The sequence below is a fragment of the Ipomoea triloba genome, chromosome 6 (genome assembly GCF_003576645.1).
Source record: "Ipomoea triloba cultivar NCNSP0323 chromosome 6, ASM357664v1".
Classification (NCBI taxonomy): Eukaryota; Viridiplantae; Streptophyta; class Magnoliopsida; order Solanales; family Convolvulaceae; genus Ipomoea; species Ipomoea triloba.
In genome coordinates, this window is record NC_044921.1 from 17,371,121 (window position 1) to 17,398,599 (window position 27,479).

Below are 27,479 nucleotides of genomic sequence, written 5' to 3' on the forward strand. Positions count from 1 at the left end.
CGATCTTGGAGAAAGTAATTATGAACAAATACTACATTGTAACAGAATCAATAGTACTAAAAAAAATCTTATCAAAGTTAATTAATGATTGAGAATTTTATTTAAAAAAAATATGAAATCAATTTTATAATTATTGAAAGTTTTTAATAGTAAAATTTATCGTATAATTATTGTGAACTTAAAATTTGAATTAATTTCACTTTTAGTATTATAACTATTAGGATGTTGTCAATTTGAGTGCACAACTTCAAAAATTAACAATTTAGTACCTTAACAAATTTTTATAATTTTAGTGCGTCCAAACAATTTGTCGGCCAATTTTCGCTGGAATCTTTTAATTCAATTAAACTGAATTTTCGCTGGAATCTTTTAATTCAATTAAACTGAATGCCATTACGCAATTCTCCATCATCCCAACATCTTCACAAACAAAAAATATGCTACATAGCAGAGCAGCTTTGAATCAAACTCCAACAGACATGTTCAACATTCTTATCTTGGAATTTCGTGACAAAAATAATCACTAGACCACATCAAGATATCGACTCAGCCTAATGGAATGATGCAACTCCTCCGTGCATTATGCTCCACTTTGCATCGTGAACTGAGGTACTCGGCCTAACGGAATTATGAGATCCTTCATAATCTCGTACTCTTCAGCACTTATTTGTGCGCCATCTAGAACCTGTTTGTGCCAAAGGGAAAGCCTGATTTAAGAAACCAACGGAAGTAGTGTTTGCTGTTCAAGTTTAAGAACAAATCGATGCACATTGGAAGCATGAATCCACAAGTAGGGTTGGGAAAATAAAGAAGCCCAATGAGCATATCTAATCTCATCAACAAGAGAATGAATATCATGAATGAACAAGTTCAATGGAACTTTGAGATGCCCTTGGATATCTATAAAGCACATAACATGCAATAAGCCTAGAAAAACCAAAATAAGAAAATAAGCCGCTTACAACTCCAAATCTTTACCTTTGGAAGTAGAATTCTCCTTCCTGTCATATATGAGGTAAGCAAAGGAATCCTACATATAGAGAGTGCGTCAAGAAAAAGAAGAACAATCAACTGCCACTGCTTCATTCTGAATGAGGGGAGCGGGTCCACAAAAGACATTGTGTCAATCAAACTAGCCTGCGCATCAGGACAACTCCAAGTTAGCATAACCAGTATAGAGTCCTTGTATGTCAGACTTAGCATTAATTATAAGAAAAACAAAAATAAATAAATGAATTCCAATGCAGTGAATGAACAAAGAATAAAGGTTCCATCATTGTTTGATTCTTTCCATACAGCCACCTTCTCAAAAAGGGGCATGATGGGGAAAATGAATTTGTAGAGTTGAAGATCAATACCATTCCCTTTTCCAAAGTTGATATTGGTACTGGCAGCCTAAGATCAGCAACCAATCCCGGCAAGGCCCGAGCTAGACAACCAGCAAGAGTTTGTTTAATCTCAGCCGAGCGACCATCTGTTAGTACAATCTGTCTTGGATATTCCCTTCCATTAATAAATGAATATTCTCCATGAGCACTTTCATCACGCCCATATATAAAGGCCAAGGATGATGATGAGATCCAAGCAAATAGTGCCATAAACATTGTTGAGAAGGGTGACAACTGAAATAAATGAAATATCATGCATAAGATATAAAACACTTAGAGAATCATTCCCAGGGTAGAGGAGCAGCTATAAAGGGGAAAATGAAAGTATACAACATAGGTATAAATAATGGTTTGAAAGACAACTTACAGATAAATTAAACTCCTCTGGTGGACTGTCATACCAAGAATCCTCAGAATCAAACAGATTATAATTTGGCAACCCTGGCTTTGTTGGCCAATTTTGAGAATTTGATTCTGCACCAAGCACCTGACCATTCTCTTGGCAATCCACTTCATCCATTTCTTGTGGAGGTGGCAATATAATAATCCCAGCTTCAGACACTAGACAATGTAATTTATCAAAAAAGGAATTAGACCTTAACACACAATAACTTACTATTATAATTTCTTTTCACAAAAGCTTACAGGTATAAATTCCAACAACCTCCCTAAAGAGCCAATCAAAACTTACCTGCACAAGAGACATCAGATCCCGATGCAACAGCCTGTGCTGCTTGGTTCAATGCTGTTGCACAAGCTTCTGCAGATGCAAATCGGTAATCATCATCCTCTTCTATATCTTTTGAGCCAATTTTTTCGGAAACATTTTCTGGATCTCCGGATTCCCTAAACTCAGTGAGACTGTTTCTGCTGTTAGGATCAGTTTTCTTGTCAGCCCAAGTAATTGAACGAGTTGCTTTCTTTGCACCTGATGGCTTCAGAGAAGATTTTAGTGCAGTAGTCTTAGGTGCAGCATCTTTTCCATCATCTGACATTTTTCCTGCTCTTATGCCATCTGTATTGAGATTGTTGTAGTAAGGATCTGTAGATGCCTCTGTAATGTGATTCTTGACACTCTCAGAAATCCTACTAATCTTTTTGTCTGACTGTTTTGATTCATCATTGTCATGGATTTGCAAAGAACCGACCTGATTTCCTAATGCAGTAACTTGATCATCTTTGTAGCTATTACTTGCTTTTTCTGTTGGTTCTTTAATGTTCTCGTCCAAAAGAGCTGTTGAAGTACCAGCTAACTTTGAAATGCTATACTCACCTCCAATAATTATGGCACTAGTGAAGTCTGTGTCGTCAAAAATCACATTTTTCTTCTTATTGAGCTGGCTATGCTTAGGCGTAGATCCTGCCAAATCCAATTAAAGCTAATCTTAATCAACCAAGACATCAACTTTGATAAGCTACAATTAAAGTCCCATTGTCCAATAATATTATGCTTCAACTATTGAAGAAAAAGTTTTGCCTTCAAGGGCAAAGGCAGATTCCAATCAGATTATATGTTATCAGTTTTAGTATCATGACATGTACCTTGTGGTGGCTTGATAGTTTTCTCCATCTGTGGAACATAGCCTTCAATTGCATTTGATGGACCAATCCACTCTTCAGGAGAAGCTTCACTCTTCACTTCCACTTTCTCCTGAATCTTTAATTCAAACGATCCTAATCCTCCCTTTCTTCCAAGATCCACTTCAGAGTCCAATCTTGGAACCTCAAAAAGCCGCAAGACTTCATTAAGTTTAGAAGGGTGAAGAGTGGAGCTTCTCTCTTCTGGAAAGCTACTAGCAAATGCTCTACTATTCACAGCACAATTTGTTGAGCAGTACATGTAGGTTTCACGAAGATCATATACTTTATGCTCCCTCACGGAAATACGATACCGACCTTTGTGAGGCCTATCCGATGGCAAAAAGTTGCTGCAAAGTGGATAACCGCACATGTTTACTATTGTTCTTTCTGTGACAACATCTTGATAATCACTACGACACATCAAAGACGCAGCAGCAAAGAGTTTATTCTCATCTTGAATGCCATCCAGAAGACAAAGTTGCAGCTTGTGGACAGCATCTTTCACAAGGGTTGCTTCTGTCTTAGTCATTCTGGAAGGCTTCCTGAAGTTTTAAATCTGAAATGTATATGGTTCTTCGATCAATAAGTGGAGGTTTAAACCAACGAACTTAAAGCACATAAATCGAGAAATTATTTCCAAGGTTAGTCTCCACTGTTTATACAGTTAATACCTAAAATCCGTGGAAGCCAGAAATTGAGTTATAGAAAAAGGCATGATTGTGTGCATTTTTTTTTTTAAATGCCTGTAATAACTACATAATATATAATCATATACAAAGTTTGAAGAGAATGAAAGTCTTAGTCTTATTTTTGTGAAACTTTGGTGCACACGTGATGCCACAGTTGGCACTAGTGGCATCACATTTCGTTGGCCATAATAAGTGCACGCATGGCAAAAACTTCGTTTATCCTTGCAGTCCAGTATTACCAAAGTAACACATATGACATAACGTTTCATCTAGCTCTATTTGGTGTTCACATGGCATCGACAATGTGTAATTATTAGAAAATTAATACAGGGTAAATTAACTGTCACCCCAAAACTTAGACATGACCCAACCTTATTAACACCACATTAGCTGTTATAATATGAAGCCTTCCAAACATTCATATTACAAGGGTCAAGGAGTAATAAACTGTGCATACACATTCATCCACACATAACCCAACAAACATCACAAATACAACAATCCTATATTAACAATCCAATTCTTAAAGTTGCAGGTCAGGGTATTATATGTTACTCAATCTGCCACTACTGATTGAGTGCAGAGTTATCTCTGATGCAGCAGATGATTAATAGCATTCTGGGGTAGGTGAGTAGGTCTATATTTTCCCCATATAGAGCATTACAGTTTGCTGTGTGTTCTTCTCAACCATAATGATCCAAAATCAACCTTATAATAAAATAAGATATCTACTACTGTGTGATCCCATCATTATCAAAAACTGACAAAAACCATTAGTTGTAATCCGGGAGGAGCCAGAATTTAATTTGAGTGGGGGCGAAGAAGCAAAAGTAAAATGAATTCAAAAATGTTCAAATACAAGGTTCAAACGAGGCCTTGTACTTCACATTTCGTGACTACCTTGACTAGATGAATCCACAAAAGTTGATTTTCTTTTAAAGAATTTTTCTATAACTGAACCAAATTTCCAACAAACAAATACGGAGTAACTAATTACTGGAACTACATTAACAAATAACTAATTACTAGAACTACATTAACAGATTAACTAATTATTAATTACTAATCAACAAATAACAAAGAACATAAGCAAATCAACATAAGCAATTAGTAATTAACTAATAACTAAATAGCAAATCAACATAAGCATAATCCATAGTTATAAAATAATATAATGAATTAATTAGATAAAATTAAGGATTGAAGACTACTTTGTAATGCCATTCAATTGAAGATTTGAAGACTAGCCGTAAGTAAACTACTACTTACATTTAGCTGTCCATTTTAATGTACTACTTTGACCTAATTAGACAGAACTAATTGGGCAAAATTCAGGAATCAGTGAATTGCATCAGTGAATCATATCAAATTTTAATTTTAAAAAAAAAAACCACAAAATTAGGGCAAAAACTACGTCATCAACTAGTATCAATTGAATTAGGCAGAAAATAGGGCAAACAAACAATTGAATACATTATTGAAATTAACATTTATAGTTCAAGGGGTGAGATTGAGAGAAGTTGATGTCCATTAGTAACGGAAGAGTCGAAGAAGACCAAACCTGGTGAGCGGTGGCTGGTGTCGAGGCTGTGGCGAGGCGACTGGCGAGGTTGTGGCGAGGGCGCGAGGCAGAGGCGGTGGCGAGGCAGTGGGAGGCGGTGGACCGGCAGCAGTGGAGGGTGCCTGGGCGGTACGCGGTGGCGTCGTGATGACTTCCAGGATCGCAGAGAGCCGGAGAGGAAGAACTCAAAAGAATTTTAGATATGAATTTATGATATAATGATATATTACTAATTTTATTTTGAGTACTATTGACACTTACATGTAATATCTACTTTCTCAACCAAATGAAGTATAAAGAATCAATATCACTTTCATGGAGGTTTGAGCCTACCCCTTTCATATGGGGTGCAATCACGAAATTTAATTACTAATTACCAAGTAATATAATTATGATATATATAAATTTATAATTGTAGCATGTAGTTTATATTATATTAGAGGGAAAATGGTCAAATATGTCTCTAAACTTTACACCAAAAGTCAATTTTTAAAAATTGCAGTTAAACTTTTTAACATGTCAAATTGAGGCAATGAAGTCCAAAAACCGATATGAGGTCGCTTTCTCGACCGAGAATGCGACCTTTGATTGCTTTCCGTTAGAGATGGCGACTGGCGATGGCTCCGTCGTCCCCGATCGTCGAAAATTAAATGATCTGTAATAACAGGTTATTTATCGAGTATTATGCAATGGACTTAAGTCCACATTGCAAGGTGGACCCATGTCCATGTTCATAAATTTAAAACTCTATGTTCACAATTTTAGAACTATATATTCACAATTTTAAATCTCAATATACAAAATTACATTACTCAATAGCGAAAAGTATCAAATCAGTCCCATAAGTCAAACAGATAATGCAATTGGATCACCTAACTATATAAAAAAGCTCCATTTAAACCCCTTAATCCGGCTAAAATGTTCAATTGAATCCAAAATTACCTGATTAGCAAGTTAGTGCAACACGGAGCTGACACGTGTCCCTCTTTAAAATTTTTATTTTTAATGATTTTTTTTTTATTTTTGTTTTGTTATAATTTTCTCTTTTTTATTTATAAGTTTTTGAATTTTTTATGTTTATTATTAATCAGCCACCGGTGTCCCCTCTCCCGGACAATCGTGGTTGTCCGGCGACAGCCACGGCTGTCCAAAAAATGACAGTTACGACCATTTGAGAGCCATGACCGTCTTCCAGATCTAGACCTTTGTCTTCCAGGTCTGGACCATCTGAAGCGAGAACGACGTTTCGTGTCGAAGATTGCATCAAAATACAACTTAGGAACTTTCTTCTGGCCATCATCGGAGTCCTCTCCTAATCTCAGCATCAATTATGTGCACCTGTCTTGCGTCTTCTACGTGCTCTATAACAGTTTGAATGCTGGTGAATTGGAAAACCTGAAAGATAGATACCTTTCGATGGCAAGCAATGCAGGGCCCTAGGGCTTCTTTCTCATAATTCTTTCTCCAACCCTTTTATGCAAACACTAGAGTGTTGGAATATGTTTGGCAAAAGATTTTTGCCCAGAGAGATTCGGAGAAATAGTGGACTAGTCTTTCCACAGAATTCCTCTGATGGGAACTTAGTTCATCGCATCTGATGAGTAGCTTTCTGTAGAATCATAGTTGGCTTTAGTATTATCCGATTTTTATGCTCTTTTACGTATGAGATTCGTTTTTTGTCCCTTTAGTTTATTTAATCTTCTTCCGAAGCGTTTGAGGAGGGCGAGGGAAGAAGGCAATATTGCGGGATTGGTTTCCTTGTTGCTGGATTCATCAGGAATTTGAAGCTGAAACGGCCATGGTCGTCATTTTTTTATAGTCGTAGCTGTGCGAGGAAGGAGACATTGTCGATGGCTATTTAATAATAAAAATAAAAATTCAAAAGCTTTTATTATAAATTTTTGAGTTAATTCCAGCAATGGTCCTCCGACTATGTTGATTTTCCAAAATTAATCCCCGACTTTTAATTTGGACAATTTAGGTCCCTTGACTTTCAAATTCTTTCCAATGTTGGTCATTTCGTCAAATTTTAGTTAAGTTGAGGTCAAATGAAGGGTAAAATTGTCCGTTCACATGTTTAGTGTATTATTACTCGTATTTCTCACGTCTCATACGTTATATATATGAATATAATCTCATTCAAAGTCTCAATCCAAGCCATTAATCTCAATCGAAGTCTCTTTGACTAAGATTATATTCATATATATAGCGTATATGACAGGAGAAATACGAGTAATAATATACTATATATGTGAACGGACAATTTTACCCTTTCATTTGACTTCAACTTAACCAAAATTTGACTAAAGGACCAATATTGGAAAAAATTTGAAAGTCAAAGGCTAAAATTGTTTAAATTAAAAGTCGGAGACTAATTTTGAAAAATCAACATAGTCGGAGGACCATTGCTGAAATTAACTCTAAATTTTTGTATCTTAAGAGTATGAATTATTAAATTGAGAGACTGTACATAGTTTTGATCCCGAGTTCACGATATAAATTGGCTAGTGAGATAAATTATGATCAACTAAACATTGCTACTCCTGTTTTCAAAAAAAAAACAAAAAAAACATTGCTACTCCAAAACCCTAGCGGCCTAGCCGGTGATATTCTTTATAAACCTTTTTTCGACTAATCTTCTGTTAGTTTCATCTTGCAAGTCCCAAATCTGAAGACTAAAATCAACTATCAGAACCAATCATGGCTGAGCGAGGGGGCTTTGGCCGTGGTTTTGGAGGACGCGGGCGTGGCGGGGACCGCGGAGGTCGCGGAAGGGGTGGCCGCCGCGGCCGCCGTGATACGGAAGAGGAGAAATGGGTTCCGGTGACCAAGCTCGGCCGTCTTGTGAAGGAAGGAAAGATTCGCTCCCTCGAACAAATCTACCTTCACTCACTTCCCATAAAGGAGTACCAGATCATCGACACTCTGGTCGGCCCGTCTCTCAAGGATGAGGTGATGAAGATCATGCCGGTCCAGAAACAGACCCGGGCCGGCCAGAGAACCCGGTTCAAGGCCTTCGTGGTCGTCGGCGACGGAAACGGGCACGTAGGTCTAGGCGTGAAGTGTTCCAAGGAAGTCGCGACCGCGATTCGCGGCGCAATTATCCTGGCCAAGCTGTCCGTGATTCCGGTGAGGAGAGGATATTGGGGGAACAAGATTGGGAAGCCCCACACGGTGCCCTGTAAGGTCACCGGAAAATGTGGCTCTGTCACTGTGCGCATGGTCCCAGCTCCTCGTGGCGCGGGAATCGTCGCCGCTAGGGTTCCTAAGAAGGTGCTTCAGTTTGCTGGTATTGAGGACGTCTTTACTTCCTCTCGCTGCTCAACCAAGACGCTCGGCAACTTTGTCAAGGTCCGATTCATTTACCTGATTTAATCTTCGTTTCCAATCTCTCTATTTGTTCTGAATGAGATGAGATTTCCTATTTGTTCGAATTCTGAATGGTTTTAATCTTTTAGCTTGAGCCTTGAGTACTATTATAATGCTCTGATTTGTAAGAATCTTTGAATTAAGAAATATGGTGACTTAAAGAAAAACATTTAGTTTCCTTGTATGTATTGGGTTATGTATGGAAACATTTTCACTTTTATATTCAATCTGTCTAGTAGGTTCTTTCTGCTTGTTTAATGTGCAAACCAACTTCTGTATATGATGATTAATAAATTTAATACTCTTTTTTCTTGCAGGCAACTTTTGACTGTCTTATGAAAACCTATGGCTTTCTAACACCCGATTTTTGGACGGAGACTCGCTTTACGAAATCTCCTTTTGAAGAGTATGTTGATATATTGTCAAAGCCTGCAACAAAGGCTATCGTGTACACTGAAGAGCCCACTGAGCGGGTGGAGGCTTGAGTGGTAATGCTTTTGTGCTGATGTGTTTTTTGCTAGAATTTTAATGTTTGAGATATCAGAGATATGGTAGTCGAGGTTGTCTTTTGTTTTCAGGGATGTTTTGATTTATACTATCCAGAGAATCATTGTTTAGTCTATCATGATAAATAGATGTCTTTTTGATCATAGTTCTTCACTGTGCAAATATTGGGTCTTGCTTTAGTGTTTCATGGTGTCATTGTTTTCTAGCAGGTGTATATATGCCATTTCATTTTGTCATATACGTGTCTTGCAACAAGCTTATAGTTTGCGAGTCTCTTTTAGCAGCTTTGTTTTGTGGGTACCTGGAAATGCCATTTCTTCAGCTCAGTTTAAAGTTGATTTCAGCTTATTTTTATTGTTATAGGGTTTTGATAAGCTGAGAAAAAAGAGATCATTGTAAATAGCTGTTTTGAGCTTATTTATGAAATAATTTTATAGCTATTTTTAAAGTTGCATTTTCTTATATTATGAATTGAGTTAAGCTATTTTGAGCCTATAGAAAAGTGTTGTCTTATTTAAGCTCTTAACACAGGAGAAAATTGCAAATTTCAACCCCTAATTATGGGGATATAGTTATTTGCATCCTTCTACTCAGACTACTCCCATGTAGTGTAATTGTAGTCTTCAGGTTTTTTCCACAGTGGCCAAATGGGTCCTTTTCCGTGACAAAACCGTTTATCCTTACATGGTGGCATGTTATAATCTAGAGGTGTTTTGGTTTTATAGCGTATGTCATTAATGACCCTGAATCATAGAGGCATGTTGCCAGTGTTTCACTTGACTACAAGATAAATGTTGTTGATTATACTTGGAGCAATGCTTTTTTTTTTTTTAGTGACAAGGGAAACCTGCAGCACTACCCAAGGGTGTGCATTGGATAAACCTCACTTTGCGACTGCAACTGGCAAAGAACCACAAGAATGTAAACCAGTTTAGGTTACCCATAACTGATCAGCTCAAACCAAGAAAGCCAATAAGTCACTCCCTCTAGGAGTTGAACTTGTAACTTTGTGATTACCAAGTTAATAGCTTGACCAACTTGGTTGGGTTGCCTCTGAACAATCCTTCTTTGAAGCTTAGAACATATATTTGCATTCAGACAAAAATATGTGCCTTATAAACTTGATTCATTCATATTTATTCAAGAAATTGATTGATTGATATGGTGAACTCAGCAGCTTTGGTATCTTTACCTTACATTCCTATTTGATTGGAGAAGCTGTATATAGCTTCACTGTTGGGCTGCCTATCTGCAATTGGAGCACTTTGTCTCTGACGGCTGACCCTTTTCCCTCCTGGATAAAGTTACCCAGACCAAAACTTGTCACCAAAATCCCGGTTGTTATGCCATGGCAAGAGGAACTAGGTCCATGTTCACAATTTTAGAACTCTATGTTCATAATTGTAGAATTCTATGTTCACAATTTTTGAATTTTGTATTCATATTTTTTGAACTCTATATTCACAATTATAGAACTTTATGTTCATAATTTTATAACTCTATGTTCACAATTTCATAATTCTATGTTCAATAGTATAACACAATTTTTAAATTTATATAACAAAATTGTGAATATATAGTTTAAAAATTGTGAATATTGAGTAATGTAATTTTGTATATTGAAATCTAAAATTATGAATATAGAATTTTAAAATTATGAACATAGAGTTTTAAGCATAATTTGCCCCAAAATCCTTCACCATTAAATGTGGCAATAAAACAATTTATTTATTTATTTATTTATTTTTGAAATAAAAAACAATTTATTTATTAATCAAATACGAATCTAATTTTATATTACGAAGAAAGATTTTGTTGAAAAATGTTGATCCCTGTAGTTTGATCCTTCCATTATTCTCAATCCTTTACAAGAACACATATTGAAAACATTAACGGGGTGTTTGGTTCAATGTAGTTTAGGGTGCACCGAATTACAATTCAACGAATTGATAAACTACTGTGTTTGGTTAGAGGGAATTGCAATTCGGCCGAATTGCAATTCCCTCCTTTTGCTGATTTCCAATTCCCAACCCTCCCCCTATGAATTAGAATTCAGCAGTTTTTGGGAGAAAAATGTGGCTGTGAAGACAATATTACCCCTCTAAACCATTGCACTTGTCTGCCAATTTTTATTTTTTCATTGCATTATGTATTATGTGTATATATGTATTATGAATTCTGTGAGGATGCAGCAGCAGCAAGAAGAATAAAAAGAAAATGATAGATGCAGTAACATGTTTATATATGTGTGGATGCAGTAATATGTTCATATGGTAAATTATTATTATTATTATTATTACTTATACTTCTACTATATAAGGGTATTTTAGTCATTCTGTCACTTATTACCTTTCAATTCCCTGTACTCTAATTCATGCCTACCAAACACTGTAATTTTAATTCCTACCTTATTCATTGAATTGCAATTCCACCGAATTACAATTCTTTTCCCTCCTAATTCATTCCTCCCAACCAAACGGGCTGTAAAGTTCAACAAAATACCAATCATTATAAACACTTGCATCTTTTGCAGGCTGTTGCGTTGAAAACATTATATAGCATTTGATTCTCAGCATTCAATATTTACATTCTGCACTTTAGTCAATGGCAGTTTGAGCGCAGGATAATAAATATTGTTGTTGATGTGACTGGTCAATTTCGAATGAGCCTATTTTAAATTATTACTTAACAGTTGCTCACCGTTTTAGTATTTGGTAAACTTGTGGTCCATTAGACATTATTAATATGGTTTAATCACGTTTTGAGAGGATTTTATGTGTAATCATATTTCCTTGGCTTATAAGTGGAAACTTTTAAATTTGAATACAGATTATCATACCATATTAACTTTGGTGGGCCCTGATAAAGGGATTTTTTTCTTTCTTTCTTCATGTGAGTCCTAATACAAATGTCTACATCAAAATTTTGTGTGAGTGAGTAAAAATTGGGAGTAGAAAAATGAGAGTATATATGGCCCTGTTTGGTTATCAGCCAATTTTGGCTTGTTTGACCACTATTAGTTGTTTGATTTGGTTAAAAAATTAATATATGTGTTTAGTTAATAAATTTTTTGTAACTCTAAAATACTAAAATTCAACTCAAAGCAACATTTTCAATTAACTTTTTGAGAAAAGAAATTATACATAACAGCTAATTTACCAAACACTTTTATACAATCAGCTAATGTTAACAACTAATCATACTTCTAACCTAATCAACTAACAACTATTAGCTAACAGCCATTTACCAAACATCGCCTTAGTATTTTCCTATTTACTCTAAAACTAATTCAATTCACTTTATTCTAGTGGATGTTTATAACGTTTTATGGTGAACGTTTTTACTATAATTGTTTGCGCAGCCCTATAAAACTTTAATTTTCATATGATCTTTATGGAATACACCTTTTGTCACAAAGCAGATGAATAAAACAATATTTATTTATTTTTAGAATAATCATAATATGACATTTCAACATGGAGTAGAAAAATAGAGTAAAAGTGAGACAACTATAGCAATGGAAAATAAACAATGAAGATAGCAAAGATTAAAGAACAATTCCAAAGTGCACAAAACACAATGAATGATTTGCAAAAGTTGAAATGAAATTGTTTTCAATTTTTGGTTTCATAACTATAGTACTTTTAATACATTCCATAATTATTAATTTTCACATATATAACTATTAAATTCTTGTCATGTTTGATGACACTGTAAACTTGGCCAAANACATTATATAGCATTTGATTCTCAGCATTCAATATTTACATTCTGCACTTTAGTCAATGGCAGTTTGAGCGCAGGATAATAAATATTGTTGTTGATGTGACTGGTCAATTTCGAATGAGCCTATTTTAAATTATTACTTAACAGTTGCTCACCGTTTTAGTATTTGGTAAACTTGTGGTCCATTAGACATTATTAATATGGTTTAATCACGTTTTGAGAGGATTTTATGTGTAATCATATTTCCTTGGCTTATAAGTGGAAACTTTTAAATTTGAATACAGATTATCATACCATATTAACTTTGGTGGGCCCTGATAAAGGGATTTTTTTCTTTCTTTCTTCATGTGAGTCCTAATACAAATGTCTACATCAAAATTTTGTGTGAGTGAGTAAAAATTGGGAGTAGAAAAATGAGAGTATATATGGCCCTGTTTGGTTATCAGCCAATTTTGGCTTGTTTGACCACTATTAGTTGTTTGATTTGGTTAAAAAATTAATATATGTGTTTAGTTAATAAATTTTTTGTAACTCTAAAATACTAAAATTCAACTCAAAGCAACATTTTCAATTAACTTTTTGAGAAAAGAAATTATACATAACAGCTAATTTACCAAACACTTTTATACAATCAGCTAATGTTAACAACTAATCATACTTCTAACCTAATCAACTAACAACTATTAGCTAACAGCCATTTACCAAACATCGCCTTAGTATTTTCCTATTTACTCTAAAACTAATTCAATTCACTTTATTCTAGTGGATGTTTATAACGTTTTATGGTGAACGTTTTTACTATAATTGTTTGCGCAGCCCTATAAAACTTTAATTTTCATATGATCTTTATGGAATACACCTTTTGTCACAAAGCAGATGAATAAAACAATATTTATTTATTTTTAGAATAATCATAATATGACATTTCAACATGGAGTAGAAAAATAGAGTAAAAGTGAGACAACTATAGCAATGGAAAATAAACAATGAAGATAGCAAAGATTAAAGAACAATTCCAAAGTGCACAAAACACAATGAATGATTTGCAAAAGTTGAAATGAAATTGTTTTCAATTTTTGGTTTCATAACTATAGTACTTTTAATACATTCCATAATTATTAATTTTCACATATATAACTATTAAATTCTTGTCATGTTTGATGACACTGTAAACTTGGCCAAATATAAATTCTTGTCATGTTTGATGACACTGTAAACTTGGCCAAATATAAATTCTTGTCATGTTTGATGACACTGTAAACTTGGCCAAATATAAAAGTTGATAATCAGGAATCAAATATAAATTGACCAAATATAAAAATTGATAATCAGGAATCAAATATAGATTGACCAAATATAAAAATTGATAATAAGGAATCAAATGTATACCAAAAAGGCTTACAAGTTACAACTACTAGATACTTTTTTTTTTTTTGAAGAACAACTACTTTTTTTTTTTTTTTGAAAAATGAAGAACAACTACTAGATACTTATGTATGTCAAAAGTGACTGAGATATTGTAAAATGAAAAATGTAAAAATTTCATTTACAGTTAATCACCTTAATTAATTTTTAATTAAATTATCTATTTACTTGTAATAAAATGAAATGGGATATGATGTAGTATCCATATTTGAGCTGGATCCTTCATCCTATACACAATCATCCAACAAATATCTTACGTTATATGATATAAAAAATAGACTATTTAAGGAATTTAATTAATGTGGGCCTAGAATTTCCTTCCTGGGAATTTCCAGCCATCTTTGTACTGTCGTCCAGTTTTGGTTTTATATATTTTCCTCCTTATTACTTCAAAAAAAAATCTCGCCTAATATTTCTACTCACTACATACACACTTGTTCAATTCTATTATATTGCCAGACAGAAGATCGATCATGTGGTGGCTATGGCGACTTTATTTGGCGGCGGCTTTTGCGGCCGCCGTCTACGGCGGAGACGTCACGTATGATGGCAGGTCCCTCATCATCAATGGCCAGAGGAAGTTACTCTTCTCCGGTTCCATTCATTATCCTCGAAGCACCCCTGATGTATGCTCTCTCTTTAACACATCAATATCTTTTTTTTTTTTGTTTGTGAAAGGGAGGGACCCGAAAGTTTCGATGATTAATGACGTTTACTAGTTGCCACGCCCTGAGATTTGCACATCAATATCTACATATACAAATGTGTGTCTATATACTATATTGTATCTTGATATTATTTGATACTAAAAGAGGAAGCTAGCCGGGTCTTCTTTGAAATTATCATGGTATAATGCTTTATTGCTAAGTTATATAACAATATTATTTGTATAAACCATAAATGATTAAGGTATTTTAGGTATATCAAGTGATTAAAAAAAGAAGCGTTTTATTTTAAAATTGTTATTTGATTTTTTTTTTGTCATAATGCCCTATATACAAGGGCGGGTCCAGAGAGGGGCAATGGCGGCCGTTGCCCCCTTCCCCCACGTCACCACATCTCACCCCACCCGATTATATGTGTGTGTAGTATATGTTTTAATTAAGAGTAGATAATATACTATTGTATAGAAAAATTATTAAAGATTAAAGTGACTTTATTGATTATAGGTATCTTATTATTCTAAGAGATTTAGAGATCAAATTTTGTTGACTACACTGAATTGTAGTTTTTTATATTAATTATGAGATTTATAATGTGTTAAATATGGTAATAATTATTTGAATTGATGATGAATTATATTAATTGATACAAAATATGTTTTGTAATTCGATTATAAAAAAAATGTTGAAAGAACTTTTTTTTTAATGGACTATATAGTCAATGTTGTCTAAAATTTTTAATTGTGCGTCATCGTATTCAAATTCATCTAGAGATACATAAAGTTGACCTAATTAAAATAAAACATATTTACGAATATCATATTAATAGAGATGATATGTATGTAATTTATTACTCCAACCATTTCATATTTTATGATAAATATTTTTTTATCGTATTTTGAAGTTTTTGAAATTTTCAACCCTACTTAACATACAGTATTTCAAGATCCGTCCCTACCTATATACACGCATATGTATATTGATATGCATGTATATACTTATGTACGTGCGTGCATACACCGTAAGTGAATTAAAATATTTATACTTTGTGATATATAAACCACTATAATCTATAGTAGTTCACCATTCTTACCAACATTCAATTTCTTCCGTACACTGCATTGCATGTAATTTTTTTTTTTTTTTTTTAAGGAACACTTCATGGTTGCGTGACACATTATTTTTATGGTATTTTAGCTCCATTTGTTGGTTATAGTCTTGTTTAATTTGCTTAGAAATTGTTATAATTTGTTGACATTTCACACCCACTCGTAAGGATCACACATTTAAATTAGGGAAAATGATCAAATAAGCACATAAACTTACCCAATAAGTCAATTAGGTTGTTCTTAAATTATTAAAAGTTACAATTGAACCCACAAACATGTTATTTTGGAGAAATGAAATCCACAAACTTGTTGGTGACCTCTAATTACAGGTCTACTAGGGTCTCGACCAGTTTTGACGAACGTCTTGGCAAAATTCTAAGAAGCCATGTCAAATACTAGTGACCGACGACTGTCAAATAATCGCTGATCGCGTTTGGAGAAGGCGACCAAATGGTATTTGATATGGCTTGTTGAAATTTTGTCGGACATTAGCCGGAGGTTTGTCGGAGGTTGCCGGAATGCTAGTTGACTTGTAATTATAGGTCACCCACATGTTTGTGGATTTTATTGTGCAAAAATATCATGTTTGTCAGTTTAACTGTAACTTTTGAAAATTTAAGGGCCTAATTAACTTCTTAGGTAAAGTTTAGGTACTTATTTATCTTTTTTTTTTAAAAAAAATTATTATATTATATTGTTGTTTTCTTGCGTGAACAGATGTGGCCGTCACTCATAAAAAGAGCTAAAAATGGTGGGTTGGATGTAATAGAAACTTATGTTTTTTGGAATGAGCATGAGCCTCAGCCTGGTCAGGTACATTTTTATTAATTTTTATAATAATAATAATAATAATAATAATAATAATAATAATAATAATTTTTTGTTTTGTAATTGTAGTTTGATTTTAGCGGGAGAAAGGATATAGTAAGTTTCATAAAGGAAATTCAGGCACAGGGTCTCTATGCATGTGTTCGTTTTGGACCCTACATTCAATCTGAAATTAGTTATGGGTATAATATTCTCTCTCTCATTTTTTAAAACAATCAAACTATGAATATAATTATTACAATATTTGATGTTACAGAGGTTTCCCGTTTTGGTTACATGATGTCCCTGGCATCATTTTCCGGTCAGATAATGAACCATTCAAGGTAAGCTAACCAATTTCTCATATTAACTAAATATTCGATTATTATTAGTACCATCACTGATTATAACGTATATAACAAAAAGTAATATATATAATTATATATGTAATTTTTACAAATCTGCGCGATATATCTAGCTAATTTTATAAGTTTGAATGTACAATATTATTGTGTGTAATAATTCACATTTTTGAGCATATATTAGTTACACATGCAAAACTTCACAACAAAGATGGTTAACATGCTCAAGTCAGAAAAACTATTTGCTTCTCAAGGAGGTCCCATCATATTGTCTCAGGTTAATTTCTCATTTCTTTCCAAGACTTTAGTTTTTTGAGTTATTTAAAATTTATTTATAATTTGAACTTATAATTAAAGAAAAGGATAATAAAACTGACAGATAGAGAACGAGTATAGCAATGTAGAGAAAGGATTGAAGGAGAAAGGGCCTCCATATGTTCGTTGGGCAGCGCAGATGGCTGTGGGACTCCAAACTGGTGTGCCATGGGTCATGTGCAAGCAAATTGATGCTCCTGATCCTGTTGTGAGTTCCATTTCATATCTTTGTTGACCATATAATATAGAAAAATTTGCATTTTCGATCCTCCAGTTATACATGTGGTACACACTTACTTCCTAAAGTATATGTGTGATTATCTTTAACCTTTAATTTATGCATGCATAGGTGATTTTAATCATAACCTTTAATTTATGCATGCATAGGTGATTTTAATCATTGAATGACCAAATCAGCCAGCCACTTTACTAAGTTTGTATCACGAGTATAACTGAAGGACCAAAAAATACAATTTTCTCTATAATATATATAAAAAAGGGGAATCACATTTTTAGCTTAGCTATTCAGTTATACTCTTGCATTTTAATGGCTCAGGAACTATTTCACTTATAAAGTGGTTGAGTAGTACTCGGTTACAATGTGTTTATTGAGGCTCGAACCCACTTCTATCATCCATGTAGGAGTGTTAACTGGGACACCGTATGCCACTAGACCACAAGGTCATTGGCATATAAAGTGGCTGATTTGGTCCTTAATGACTAAAATTGCCACTCCATGTATAACTTAAGGATTAAAGATTTTCTAAAAAAAAAAAACTTAAGAATTAAAGTTGATCACTCATATAACTTAGGAACTAAGTCTATACTATGTGCATAACTAGAGGATCAAAAGTATAATTTTCCTTAAAAATAATAAATATTTAGTACAATTATCAATTTAAAATTTTAATTAATAAGGAACACAGACATTGAATTTGATATTAGAGTTGAGCTCATAAAAAATAATATGCTTTTAGTTGAAACAGAAAACACCATTCAAAATATCCAATTCCCTCTTTATATATATATATATATATATATATATATATATATATATATATGTATGTATGTATGTATGTATATGTATTACATACAGTACACATTCTTATATATATGCACATTTAATTTGTTGCAGATTAATTCATGCAATAATATGAAATGTGGGGAGCTGGATTTCACTCCCAACTCACCAAACAAGCCTGCAATTTGGACTGAGAACTGGACAAGCTTGTAAGTCATATCAATGCTATTCACTATAAAAATAATGTAATTTTAGTATATTAAAAATATATATTGTATTATGAGATAAATACATTATTTTAAAATTATTCATATTTGATATTTCATTTTTTTTGAAAGCCTGTTATATTTAACTTTTAAAAATTTATCATTTTTTTCTTTGAAATCTATTTTTATACGAACAAAAATAGAAAAAATTAACAATTTAGAGAAGTAATTGTAATTATATTGTTTGTTTATGGGTGAAGCTATCAAGTATATGGAGGTGAGCCACGCATAAGATCAGCAGAGGACATAGCATATCATGTTGCTCTATTTATTGCACGCAAAAAAGGCTGCTTTATCAACTATTACATGGTACATATATTATTTAATTTGCATTATATTTATTTTTATTAATTAAACAATTCAAACAAAATAAACAAATAAATAAATAAAAAGAAAAAATTTGGCTTTAATTTTACTTGTTAAATGATATATTAAAATATTAACTATAGTATCTTATCCCATTCCCATGATCTCTTTTACTATTTTTTGAGTCAGTTTGATCAAATTTTAAATTAATATTTAACTAATTTAGTATTATTATTTTATTCATTCAAAATATATCACATATCAGTTAAGATTTGTTTATGGCGGTATATGTATTTATGATTTATGAAAAAAGATATTTTATTTTTTAATTACTAGCTTCGTTATGCTCCATTTATTAGATTGCAATACCATATTATACATGCATACATATAATATTATATAATAGATACTGTATATTAATATATTATGGAGTATACTATCTTATACTTTGACTCGTTTTCAACTTACCCAATTTAACTATGCTTCTTGGGTTGACTGTAGTACCATGGTGGAACCAATTTTGGTAGATCAGCTTCCGCATTTGTGATAACGGGCTATTATGATCAAGCTCCCATAGATGAATATGGTAACTCAATCTCAAAACTTTTCATGTTTTATTATTTTTTTTAAATTTAATTTTCTTATTTATTTATTTATTTATTGTGAGTATGGATTGAACATGTTCTTGCAGGTTTATTTAGAGAACCCAAAAGGGGGCATCTAAAGGACTTACATATTGCTGTTAAACTAAATTCAGCTACCATTATGCATGGCACACCTTCTAACTTTTCATTGGGCCCATTCCAAGAAGTAAACAATCAAATTTATTTTCTTTCTCTCTCATATAATTTTTAGCTTGCAAGTTCACATAATCAAAAGTATAAATAAAAGGTCAATAAACAAAGTTGAATTGATACCTAAGTTATAAACAAATTAAGTGATTATATTGTTAAAATCAGGCGTACATGTTTCGGAGAAATTCAGGAGAATGCGTAGCTTTTCTAGTGAACATCAACCGCAACCTAAGTGCAACGGTGCAGTTTCAGAATTCTTCGTATCAATTGCCTCCTAAATCCATAAGCATCTTGCCCGATTGCAAGACACAAGTCTTCAACACCGCTAAGGTATAAGCCCGCTTATTAGTCAATTTTGATTTATTTGACCTTTATTAACTGTTTGACTTAATTAAACAATTAAAATCCGTGTTTAATTAATTAGCTTTTTATAACAACTTATTACTCCAAAACACTTTTCGATAAGCTTTAAAAAAGTCATTTTGCATATATAATCAGTTATCAACTAACGACTAATTTATCATACATCTTTGTACAATAAGCTAATGTTACCAACTAGTCAAACTCACTAAATTAATCAGCTAACCGCTATTAGCTAATAGCAATTTACCAAACACCCCATAGTATAGTTTTCATTATTAATACAAAGATTATATTGTTTGTATGTACATATATAATAATACAATATGAATAATAATGATGCTATTTGCATTTGTTTTTCATGAAATAACTACATTTGGTTTCTATTTTTCATTGTGAATATATAGGTTAATGCAAAATACACTACCAGATCAACGACGCCAGTCCTCCAATTTAACTCAGCTCAAAAATGGGAAGAATTCAAAGAGGAAGTTCCCATCTTCTCTAACACTTCAACACGAGCAAATGCTTTACTTGAACATATGAATACTACAAAAGATACTTCAGACTATCTTTGGTACACAACCAGGTAAACTGGTAAACTATACTATGTCTCACGATGACGGAAATAGGCGGCCGCTTAGGCCCTAACTAGGCGCTAGGCATCCCTAGGTCGAGGCGATTTCAGCCTATGCAGCTTTTAGTTTGCCAACCAATTAATCAGTAGAATAGGCACCCTAAGTGCCGAGTTGAGCGCGCGCTTAGCTTGATCAAGTCAAGCGTCTAACTCAACCGAGTCGGTGTCCTACTCGGGCGAGTGATTTTTTTGCCTGCTCGACTACTTCTCTTCTATATTTCTCCAGCCATGTCTTCAACTAATTTTATGTAATGAAAATTCCTACAAATTACTTTTTTTTTTTGGGTAATGTTCTTTTGTATAATAATATATACTAACTGAAATACATATTACAGTTTTCAGCACAACGTATCAGACACCTCATCTACAATTAGGGTGAAGACATTGGGACATGTATTACATATATTCTTTAATGATGCATTAGCAGGTAATTTTTTTAATCAAAATAATTGTGAGTACTTTATAATATATTTTGGTATCTTTAAGGAAAAATTTGTTAAAACCATATCATTACACTGTTTCTCATATAGAAGTGGGGGTTGTTCATACATAAATAATTTCATGATGTTTATATGAACCTCGAACCAACACTGTATGAGTTATACCACAATGAAATTAAATGATAAGTTTTTTTTTTTTTTTTTAAAATAAGCTTTTTAACTTTCAAATTGACCACCCGTGTCCTTTCAAATTGTTACCAATTTACCATCCGTGGTCCAATTTAACCAGTCATCGTCCTTTGAAAAGAATCACAATTGGTTAAATTTTAAAAGTTGAAGGATCATGAGTGGTTAACTTGGATCACATATGGTAACAATTTGATAGTAGAAATTAAAGACAACGTGTGGTCAATCAGTTTAGGACTAAATGTGACAGAATCAAAATGAAAATATGACACTAAAAAAGGGTGGCTATGTGGGTGGAACATGATTTTTGTATTTAAATTCCATTAGTACGTTTAATTATTGCCAACACTCTCTTGGTTGAGCCTAGGTCATTCCTTGTACAGTTTACCTCTCCTACATAGTTTACAGAGTTTACTCGACCAATGTATAACCTTAAATAGTAGTTGCGGGTTTATTTTATCACCCAAAATAAATGAAAATGAAAACATGTGTGCATTGACAGAAGGTTTTGGAAGTGTGAGAATTTATGTTGATTTTTACAGCTTCCCATTTTAGGTTATGCGCATGGAAGGTTTAGGCACTCAAGTTTTAAAATGAAGAGAAGAGTTAGTCTAAAGGAAGGGATAAACAGCATTTCCCTATTAAGTGCCTCAGTTGGATTACCAGTAATTTCTTCTTCTTAATTTAATTTGCTGATTTAATTCCCTGTTTCATAACTTCTACAAAATTGGTTATATGTAGCATTATGTGTATCTATAAATATAATTTAATTTGATAATAATTTTTAATTAAAAATAATGTGTATCCATTTTAATATAAAATTCTTATTTGAAATATTTATTTATACCTTCTTTTTTTCATTTGTATCTTATATGATGATGTGAAGTATATGCATCATTGACTTATTATTGAAAAAATATATTTCTGTTTTATTTATTATGTATCAATGTTAAATTTTAATTATAATAGAAAAAAATTACCAGGAAAACTAATTGCATTTGCTAAAATCTAAATCTAATCTTTTTAAAACACAATACATACTAAGTTCAATACATTTAAAAAGAAAAGTAATTCTAAATAATAATATTTCTTATCATAAAAATTTAAAGTTCTATGTTCTAGTTTTTATTTATTTCAATCATTTAAATTTATTAACTTTTCGTGGTTTATTGAACATTATTCAATCGCAAATGATACATATTTACTACTAGTATTCTTTATAAAGCGTATCTTGTACTTCACGAAATTGTACCATCCCTTTTATATACCTTTAACAAATTAAAGTATAATGTACAGCTTTATATTATAAAATATATTATAATATAGCTTACAACATTGTAAAATTTTCTATTATTATTATTATTATTATTATTATTTTCTAACCTCTTAACTTATGAATTACAGAATTCAGGACCGTATCTCGAGCGCAGGGCTTTGGGACTCTGTAAAGCTGCGATTAAAACAAGTCAAGGAAGGCAAGATCTTCGGCATTCTGAATGGGGTTATCAGGTACTCTTTTATTTATTTTTATTGTTTTTGGATGACGAGATAATCCACAATCACTATATTAGAATCTACACATAACATTTTAGTATGAGTATTATGTTTTATTACCCACTCTGCTATAAGTTTGTTTTATTGTATTAGTGATTTTTATTAGTAGTATATATTGTATAATTAATGAGACAACGATATAATACTTAAATACAAGGTGTGCATTTTTAACTCTATATTGTAAAGGTTGGATTGTTGGGAGAAAAGATGCAAATTTTTGAAGAAGATGCATCAAATACGGTTCAATGGAGCAAGTTTAGCTATTCTAAGCAACCACTTATATGGTACAAGGTATGCATTATTACGTTTTGAGAAAATAAAACCACTTAATTGTTTTGAGAAAATGAAACTTATATTACATTACATATAATTTAAATTTGTTTGATTGTCGCCCAATAGACCACATTTGATGCACCAAGTGGTAATGGACCGATAGCATTAAACCTTGGCTCCATGGGAAAAGGTCATGTTTGGGTTAACGGCCAGAGCATTGGTCGTTATTGGGTCTCTTTCCATACACCATCAGGCACACCTTCTCAGGCCTGGTAAGTAATACTCTTTTTTTTTTTTTTATATTTATTTACAATAGTTCTTTTGTCCAACCATTTAAATAATAACTTAATGCCCAATATAGTTCTTGATTATAGTGATTTTACTCAATTTAGTCTTAAATGACTTTTTGTGCTTAATTTATTATCATCGACTTTGATAGTTTTACACAATTTAATCATTTGTTAAAAATTATATTAGTTTAAGAATAGGGTCCTAATCATAATTTCTTATCCTTTATCTCATTTGGAATGATTCCTTCTTCTTTCCCTTATTAAGATCCACGCAGAAATACAAATTTTCGTAACAAATCAACTTCAACCCTAAATAAATAAATACAGAGTAAATAAATATTTGGGTACAAAGATTTACATTTTTGCGTGGATCTTAATGGGGAAGAAGGAATCATCCCAAATGGGATGAAGGATGAGAAACTATCACTAGGTCTCTATTTCTATTCGTCCATTAATAGAGTTTTTAACAAAGGACTAAATTGGGTAAAACCATCAAAATCGAAGACTAAATTGAACACAAAAAGTCATTTAGAACTAAATTGAATAAAACCACTCTAGTTGACAACTATATTAGATATTAGGTGAAAGTTTCAGTTAGAGAAGTAAGGGCTCTTCTCATGGGCTGATTCAGAGGGGGCAACGAGGGCATAGTGACATTTATCCCCTCCCCCCCCTCCCCCCCCGGCCTTCAGCCCTTAATATATATGTATGTGTATATACACGAAATGAATTGAGGAATTAAGGACGTTTTCAATATTGACAGCAACTCCTGCTGAAGTAATTGTAACAGCTCGGTACCTATTGATTTCAAACCTTCTAACATCTTGAGTTTAGAATTATTCTCATGCTTTTGCATTTAATTATGTTCTAGGGAGAACGAATAGTATACCAAGACTTACATCATTCACTATCAACTCCAAAATTTTTAACCAATTTTCTCTACCCCAGTGATTAAATGTATATATACATTGGTCATTCCTTTGTCCTTTCCCCCTTCTTTTCTATTGTCTTATCAATTCCCCGTCAATTCTTCCCCTCGTTCCTTTATGTTGTGTTGATACACTTCACACCATGCCAATCTCGATGAAAATCAAAACCTCCTTATATGCATATAATAGCAACTTATATATATATATATAAAGGAAGTGTATATACAAGTTTTACTAAATGTTTAGACAGCTTAGTTGGTTGTTCTTTAAAATTTGATATCTTGCTTTATTTGCATGTTCTGTTTTACTACGATCACTTTAATTACTCCTAGCTTACCACTCTTTATCCCCCACCATTTTGTAATTTTGCAGGTACAACATTCCAAGATCATTTGTGAGAGCAAGTAAAAACAGTGTAGTTTTGTTTGAGGAAGAAGGGGGAAATCCTTTGGGCATCACAATTGATTCAATCTCAATCAGCAAAGTGTGTGGGCATGTGGGGGAGTTGCATCCGCCGCCTGTGCGTTCATGGAAGAAGCGCGGCATGAGTGGCCCCAAACTGCAGCTTCACTGTCCCCAAAAACAACACATTTCTAGAATTTTGTTCGCAAGCTTCGGAACCCCCACCGGTGATTGTGCCGCTTATGCTCTTGGGACTTGCCACTCCCCCAATTCTCAATCCATCGTGGAAAAGGTACTTTTTCTATATTCGTTCTCTTAACTACCTGTTTGGCTGGATATAATTGAATTGCAATTACAATATAATTCGTTGAGCATCTCAATTTGATGAATTAGAATTTATAGGCCTCTCCTTATGAATTCTAATTCAGTGCAATATGAAAAAGGTATGTAATGTATCCTTACAAGTTCCAACTAAACTCCCTAAGTGTTTGGCTGTTTTACTTTTAGTGTCAAATGGGCAATGTAGTGTTTTATGTCATCTAAATGAGTTCACATCATTGCTTAACAAAAGGTGTTCGAGTTTGGAACAACTTTAACTAACTTGGCCGAACTGTTGACTTAGTATTGGACTTCTAGTGAGAGCGGCCGATTAGCTTTTTGATGTGAACTTGTTAGTTATGGGCTACCTAAGTTATGGGATACACTTCGGCCCAACAAAGTATTTGGGAGGATCACGGTAACTCAGTAGCTCAGCAGACATTGGCCAATGCTGGTGCGCACAAGGGATTTGCCCACTTTGGACATAATCCTCACATTGTCGCTATCGAGTTTAAAATCTTAGTTCTTGCTCCAAATACTATCTTCTATCGAACCATTGAGTTAAGCTGATGTAGACAATGTACAATCTAAGTTGATTGACCGCTTTGTGATCTTTACAAGACTGAATTTACCGGTTGCACGCATTAAGATAGTTGATGCGGGTTTCCTTCGTCACTCAAAAGGGACTAAACCTACTCTATTACATTAAGTGATCAAAATTGTCATTTCTCTCTCCCCTTTAGATGTATAACTATTTTCCATGTCTATTCTTCATAGACAATAATGATTTAATTAATATAACTTACAGTGTTGTATGAATTGGTTGCAGAGGTGTTTAGGGAAGAGGAAATGCTCAATCTCAGTTTCAAGTCGAGCCTTTGGGGGAGACCCCTGTCCAGGGATTACTAAATCTCTGTTGGTCGATGTTCAATGCACCTAACAAAACACACACATCTCATAATTTAATTCAAGAATTTCATAAATTTGATATACATACATTTTTATATGAAAATAAATTGTACGTTTTTATCTTGTGTGGAATGCATACATGCATTAGTGATTGGTAATGTGAAAGCATTCCATTATATATATACTAGTATTTTTTATGCGTGATGCACAAAATATAGGTGTCCAATATTAGTACTTTATATTAAAATTTTAAAAAATTTAGATTTTAAATATTTAAATTATTGTAACTAATAATAATAATAATAATGTAAAATATTTTATATATATTTGTGCAATTGTGCATGGTAACAATAGTGGAAAAGATAACGGAAGTTATAACGTTAGAGGTATATTTGTCTAAAATATTATAAAGTACATATTTTATTGCATAATGTATAAAAAACTTAACGAAAGAAAAAAGACATAAATGAATGGTATAACCTTCATTTACACTTATTATGTTTTTAACTATTATTATCATTTACACTTATTATGTTTTTAACTATTACTTGATGGAGATTGAAAAAAAATCAATATAAATACACTCAAATGTGATAACACAAAAAAAATAATAATAATAATAAATCCCTACACATGGTTAGTTAAGTGGGTGAATATAATCTTCTTACTTAAATTCACGAATTTGATTGTTGTTAATACTATACTAGTATTTTCGCCCGTGCGTTGCACGGATTGGATTTGTTATAATATTTTAAGAATATTTGGATTGATATACAATTATATAAATTATAACATCGAATATTATATAGCGCCATTGATGAAATTAGTTGCACGGGTTGGATTTGTTATAATATTTTAAGAATATTTGGATCAATATACAATTATATAAATTATAACATCGAATATTATATAGCGCAATTGATGAAATTGGTTGGATCGATTATGTTTTTTTTTAATGTTTTTCTTGCTTGAATTAGAACAAATAATTGTCCAATTACCCAATGCGATGCATGGATAAATTTTTTATTATATTTAGATAAATAAAAATAAAGATGAAATTATAAAATAATACTAATATTGAACGTATACATTTATTTGATTATAAGATTAATGCAAAAGTATTACTCAATTAATTGAATAATATATGACTTGTTTGACAACAATTATCTTAAAAAGATCGATATGTAATATGACTTATGTAATTATATTATTACTAAAATAAATATGGAAAATGAGAAAATAATTTAGTTATATTTATTATAAAAATAAATTAAACGATCAATGTTTAGCTTA

General features: G+C 32.6%; 3 protein-coding genes across 6 annotated transcripts; 2 read left to right on the forward strand and 1 right to left on the reverse strand.

The window, feature by feature from the left end:
- Nucleotides 1–353: 353 nt before the first annotated feature.
- On the reverse strand, nt 354–5,420 carry LOC116022566 (putative RNA polymerase II subunit B1 CTD phosphatase RPAP2 homolog). Its single transcript, XM_031263320.1, has 7 exons — nt 5,220–5,420; nt 2,931–3,525; nt 2,080–2,748; nt 1,756–1,949; nt 1,359–1,622; nt 979–1,137; nt 354–685 (listed from the first exon to the last, which is right to left on the reverse strand). Exons 2-7 carry the CDS (start codon nt 3,496–3,498, stop codon nt 581–583), a joined length of 1,959 nt encoding a protein of 652 aa, XP_031119180.1. The 5' UTR covers nt 3,499–3,525; nt 5,220–5,420; the 3' UTR covers nt 354–580.
- Nucleotides 5,421–7,767: 2,347 nt separating this feature from the next.
- Nucleotides 7,768–10,427, forward strand: LOC116022598 (40S ribosomal protein S2-3-like). Of its 4 annotated transcripts, none has more exons than XM_031263366.1 (3): nt 7,768–8,570; nt 8,906–9,076; nt 10,270–10,427. In XM_031263366.1, exons 1-2 carry the CDS (start codon nt 7,920–7,922, stop codon nt 9,071–9,073), a joined length of 819 nt encoding a protein of 272 aa, XP_031119226.1. In that variant the 5' UTR covers nt 7,768–7,919; the 3' UTR covers nt 9,074–9,076; nt 10,270–10,427. The 4 variants fall into 4 exon arrangements, with proteins under 4 accessions (XP_031119226.1, XP_031119224.1, XP_031119225.1 ...); XM_031263364.1 differs by having other exon boundaries at nt 10,273–10,427; XM_031263365.1 differs by lacking the exon at nt 10,270–10,427 and adding an exon at nt 9,930–10,217.
- A 4,292-nt stretch (nt 10,428–14,719) lies between these two features.
- LOC116023584 (beta-galactosidase 16-like) lies at nt 14,720–26,344 on the forward strand. The gene is made up of 19 exons (XM_031264585.1): nt 14,720–14,872; nt 16,735–16,830; nt 16,915–17,027; nt 17,102–17,168; nt 17,371–17,463; nt 17,566–17,709; nt 18,637–18,731; nt 18,989–19,097; nt 19,596–19,680; nt 19,786–19,904; nt 20,054–20,218; nt 20,656–20,837; nt 21,221–21,312; nt 22,067–22,176; nt 22,916–23,020; nt 23,252–23,356; nt 23,465–23,610; nt 24,930–25,251; nt 26,107–26,344. Exons 1-19 carry the CDS (start codon nt 14,720–14,722, stop codon nt 26,215–26,217), a joined length of 2,412 nt encoding a protein of 803 aa, XP_031120445.1. The 3' UTR covers nt 26,218–26,344.
- Nucleotides 26,345–27,479: the final 1,135 nt, after the last annotated feature.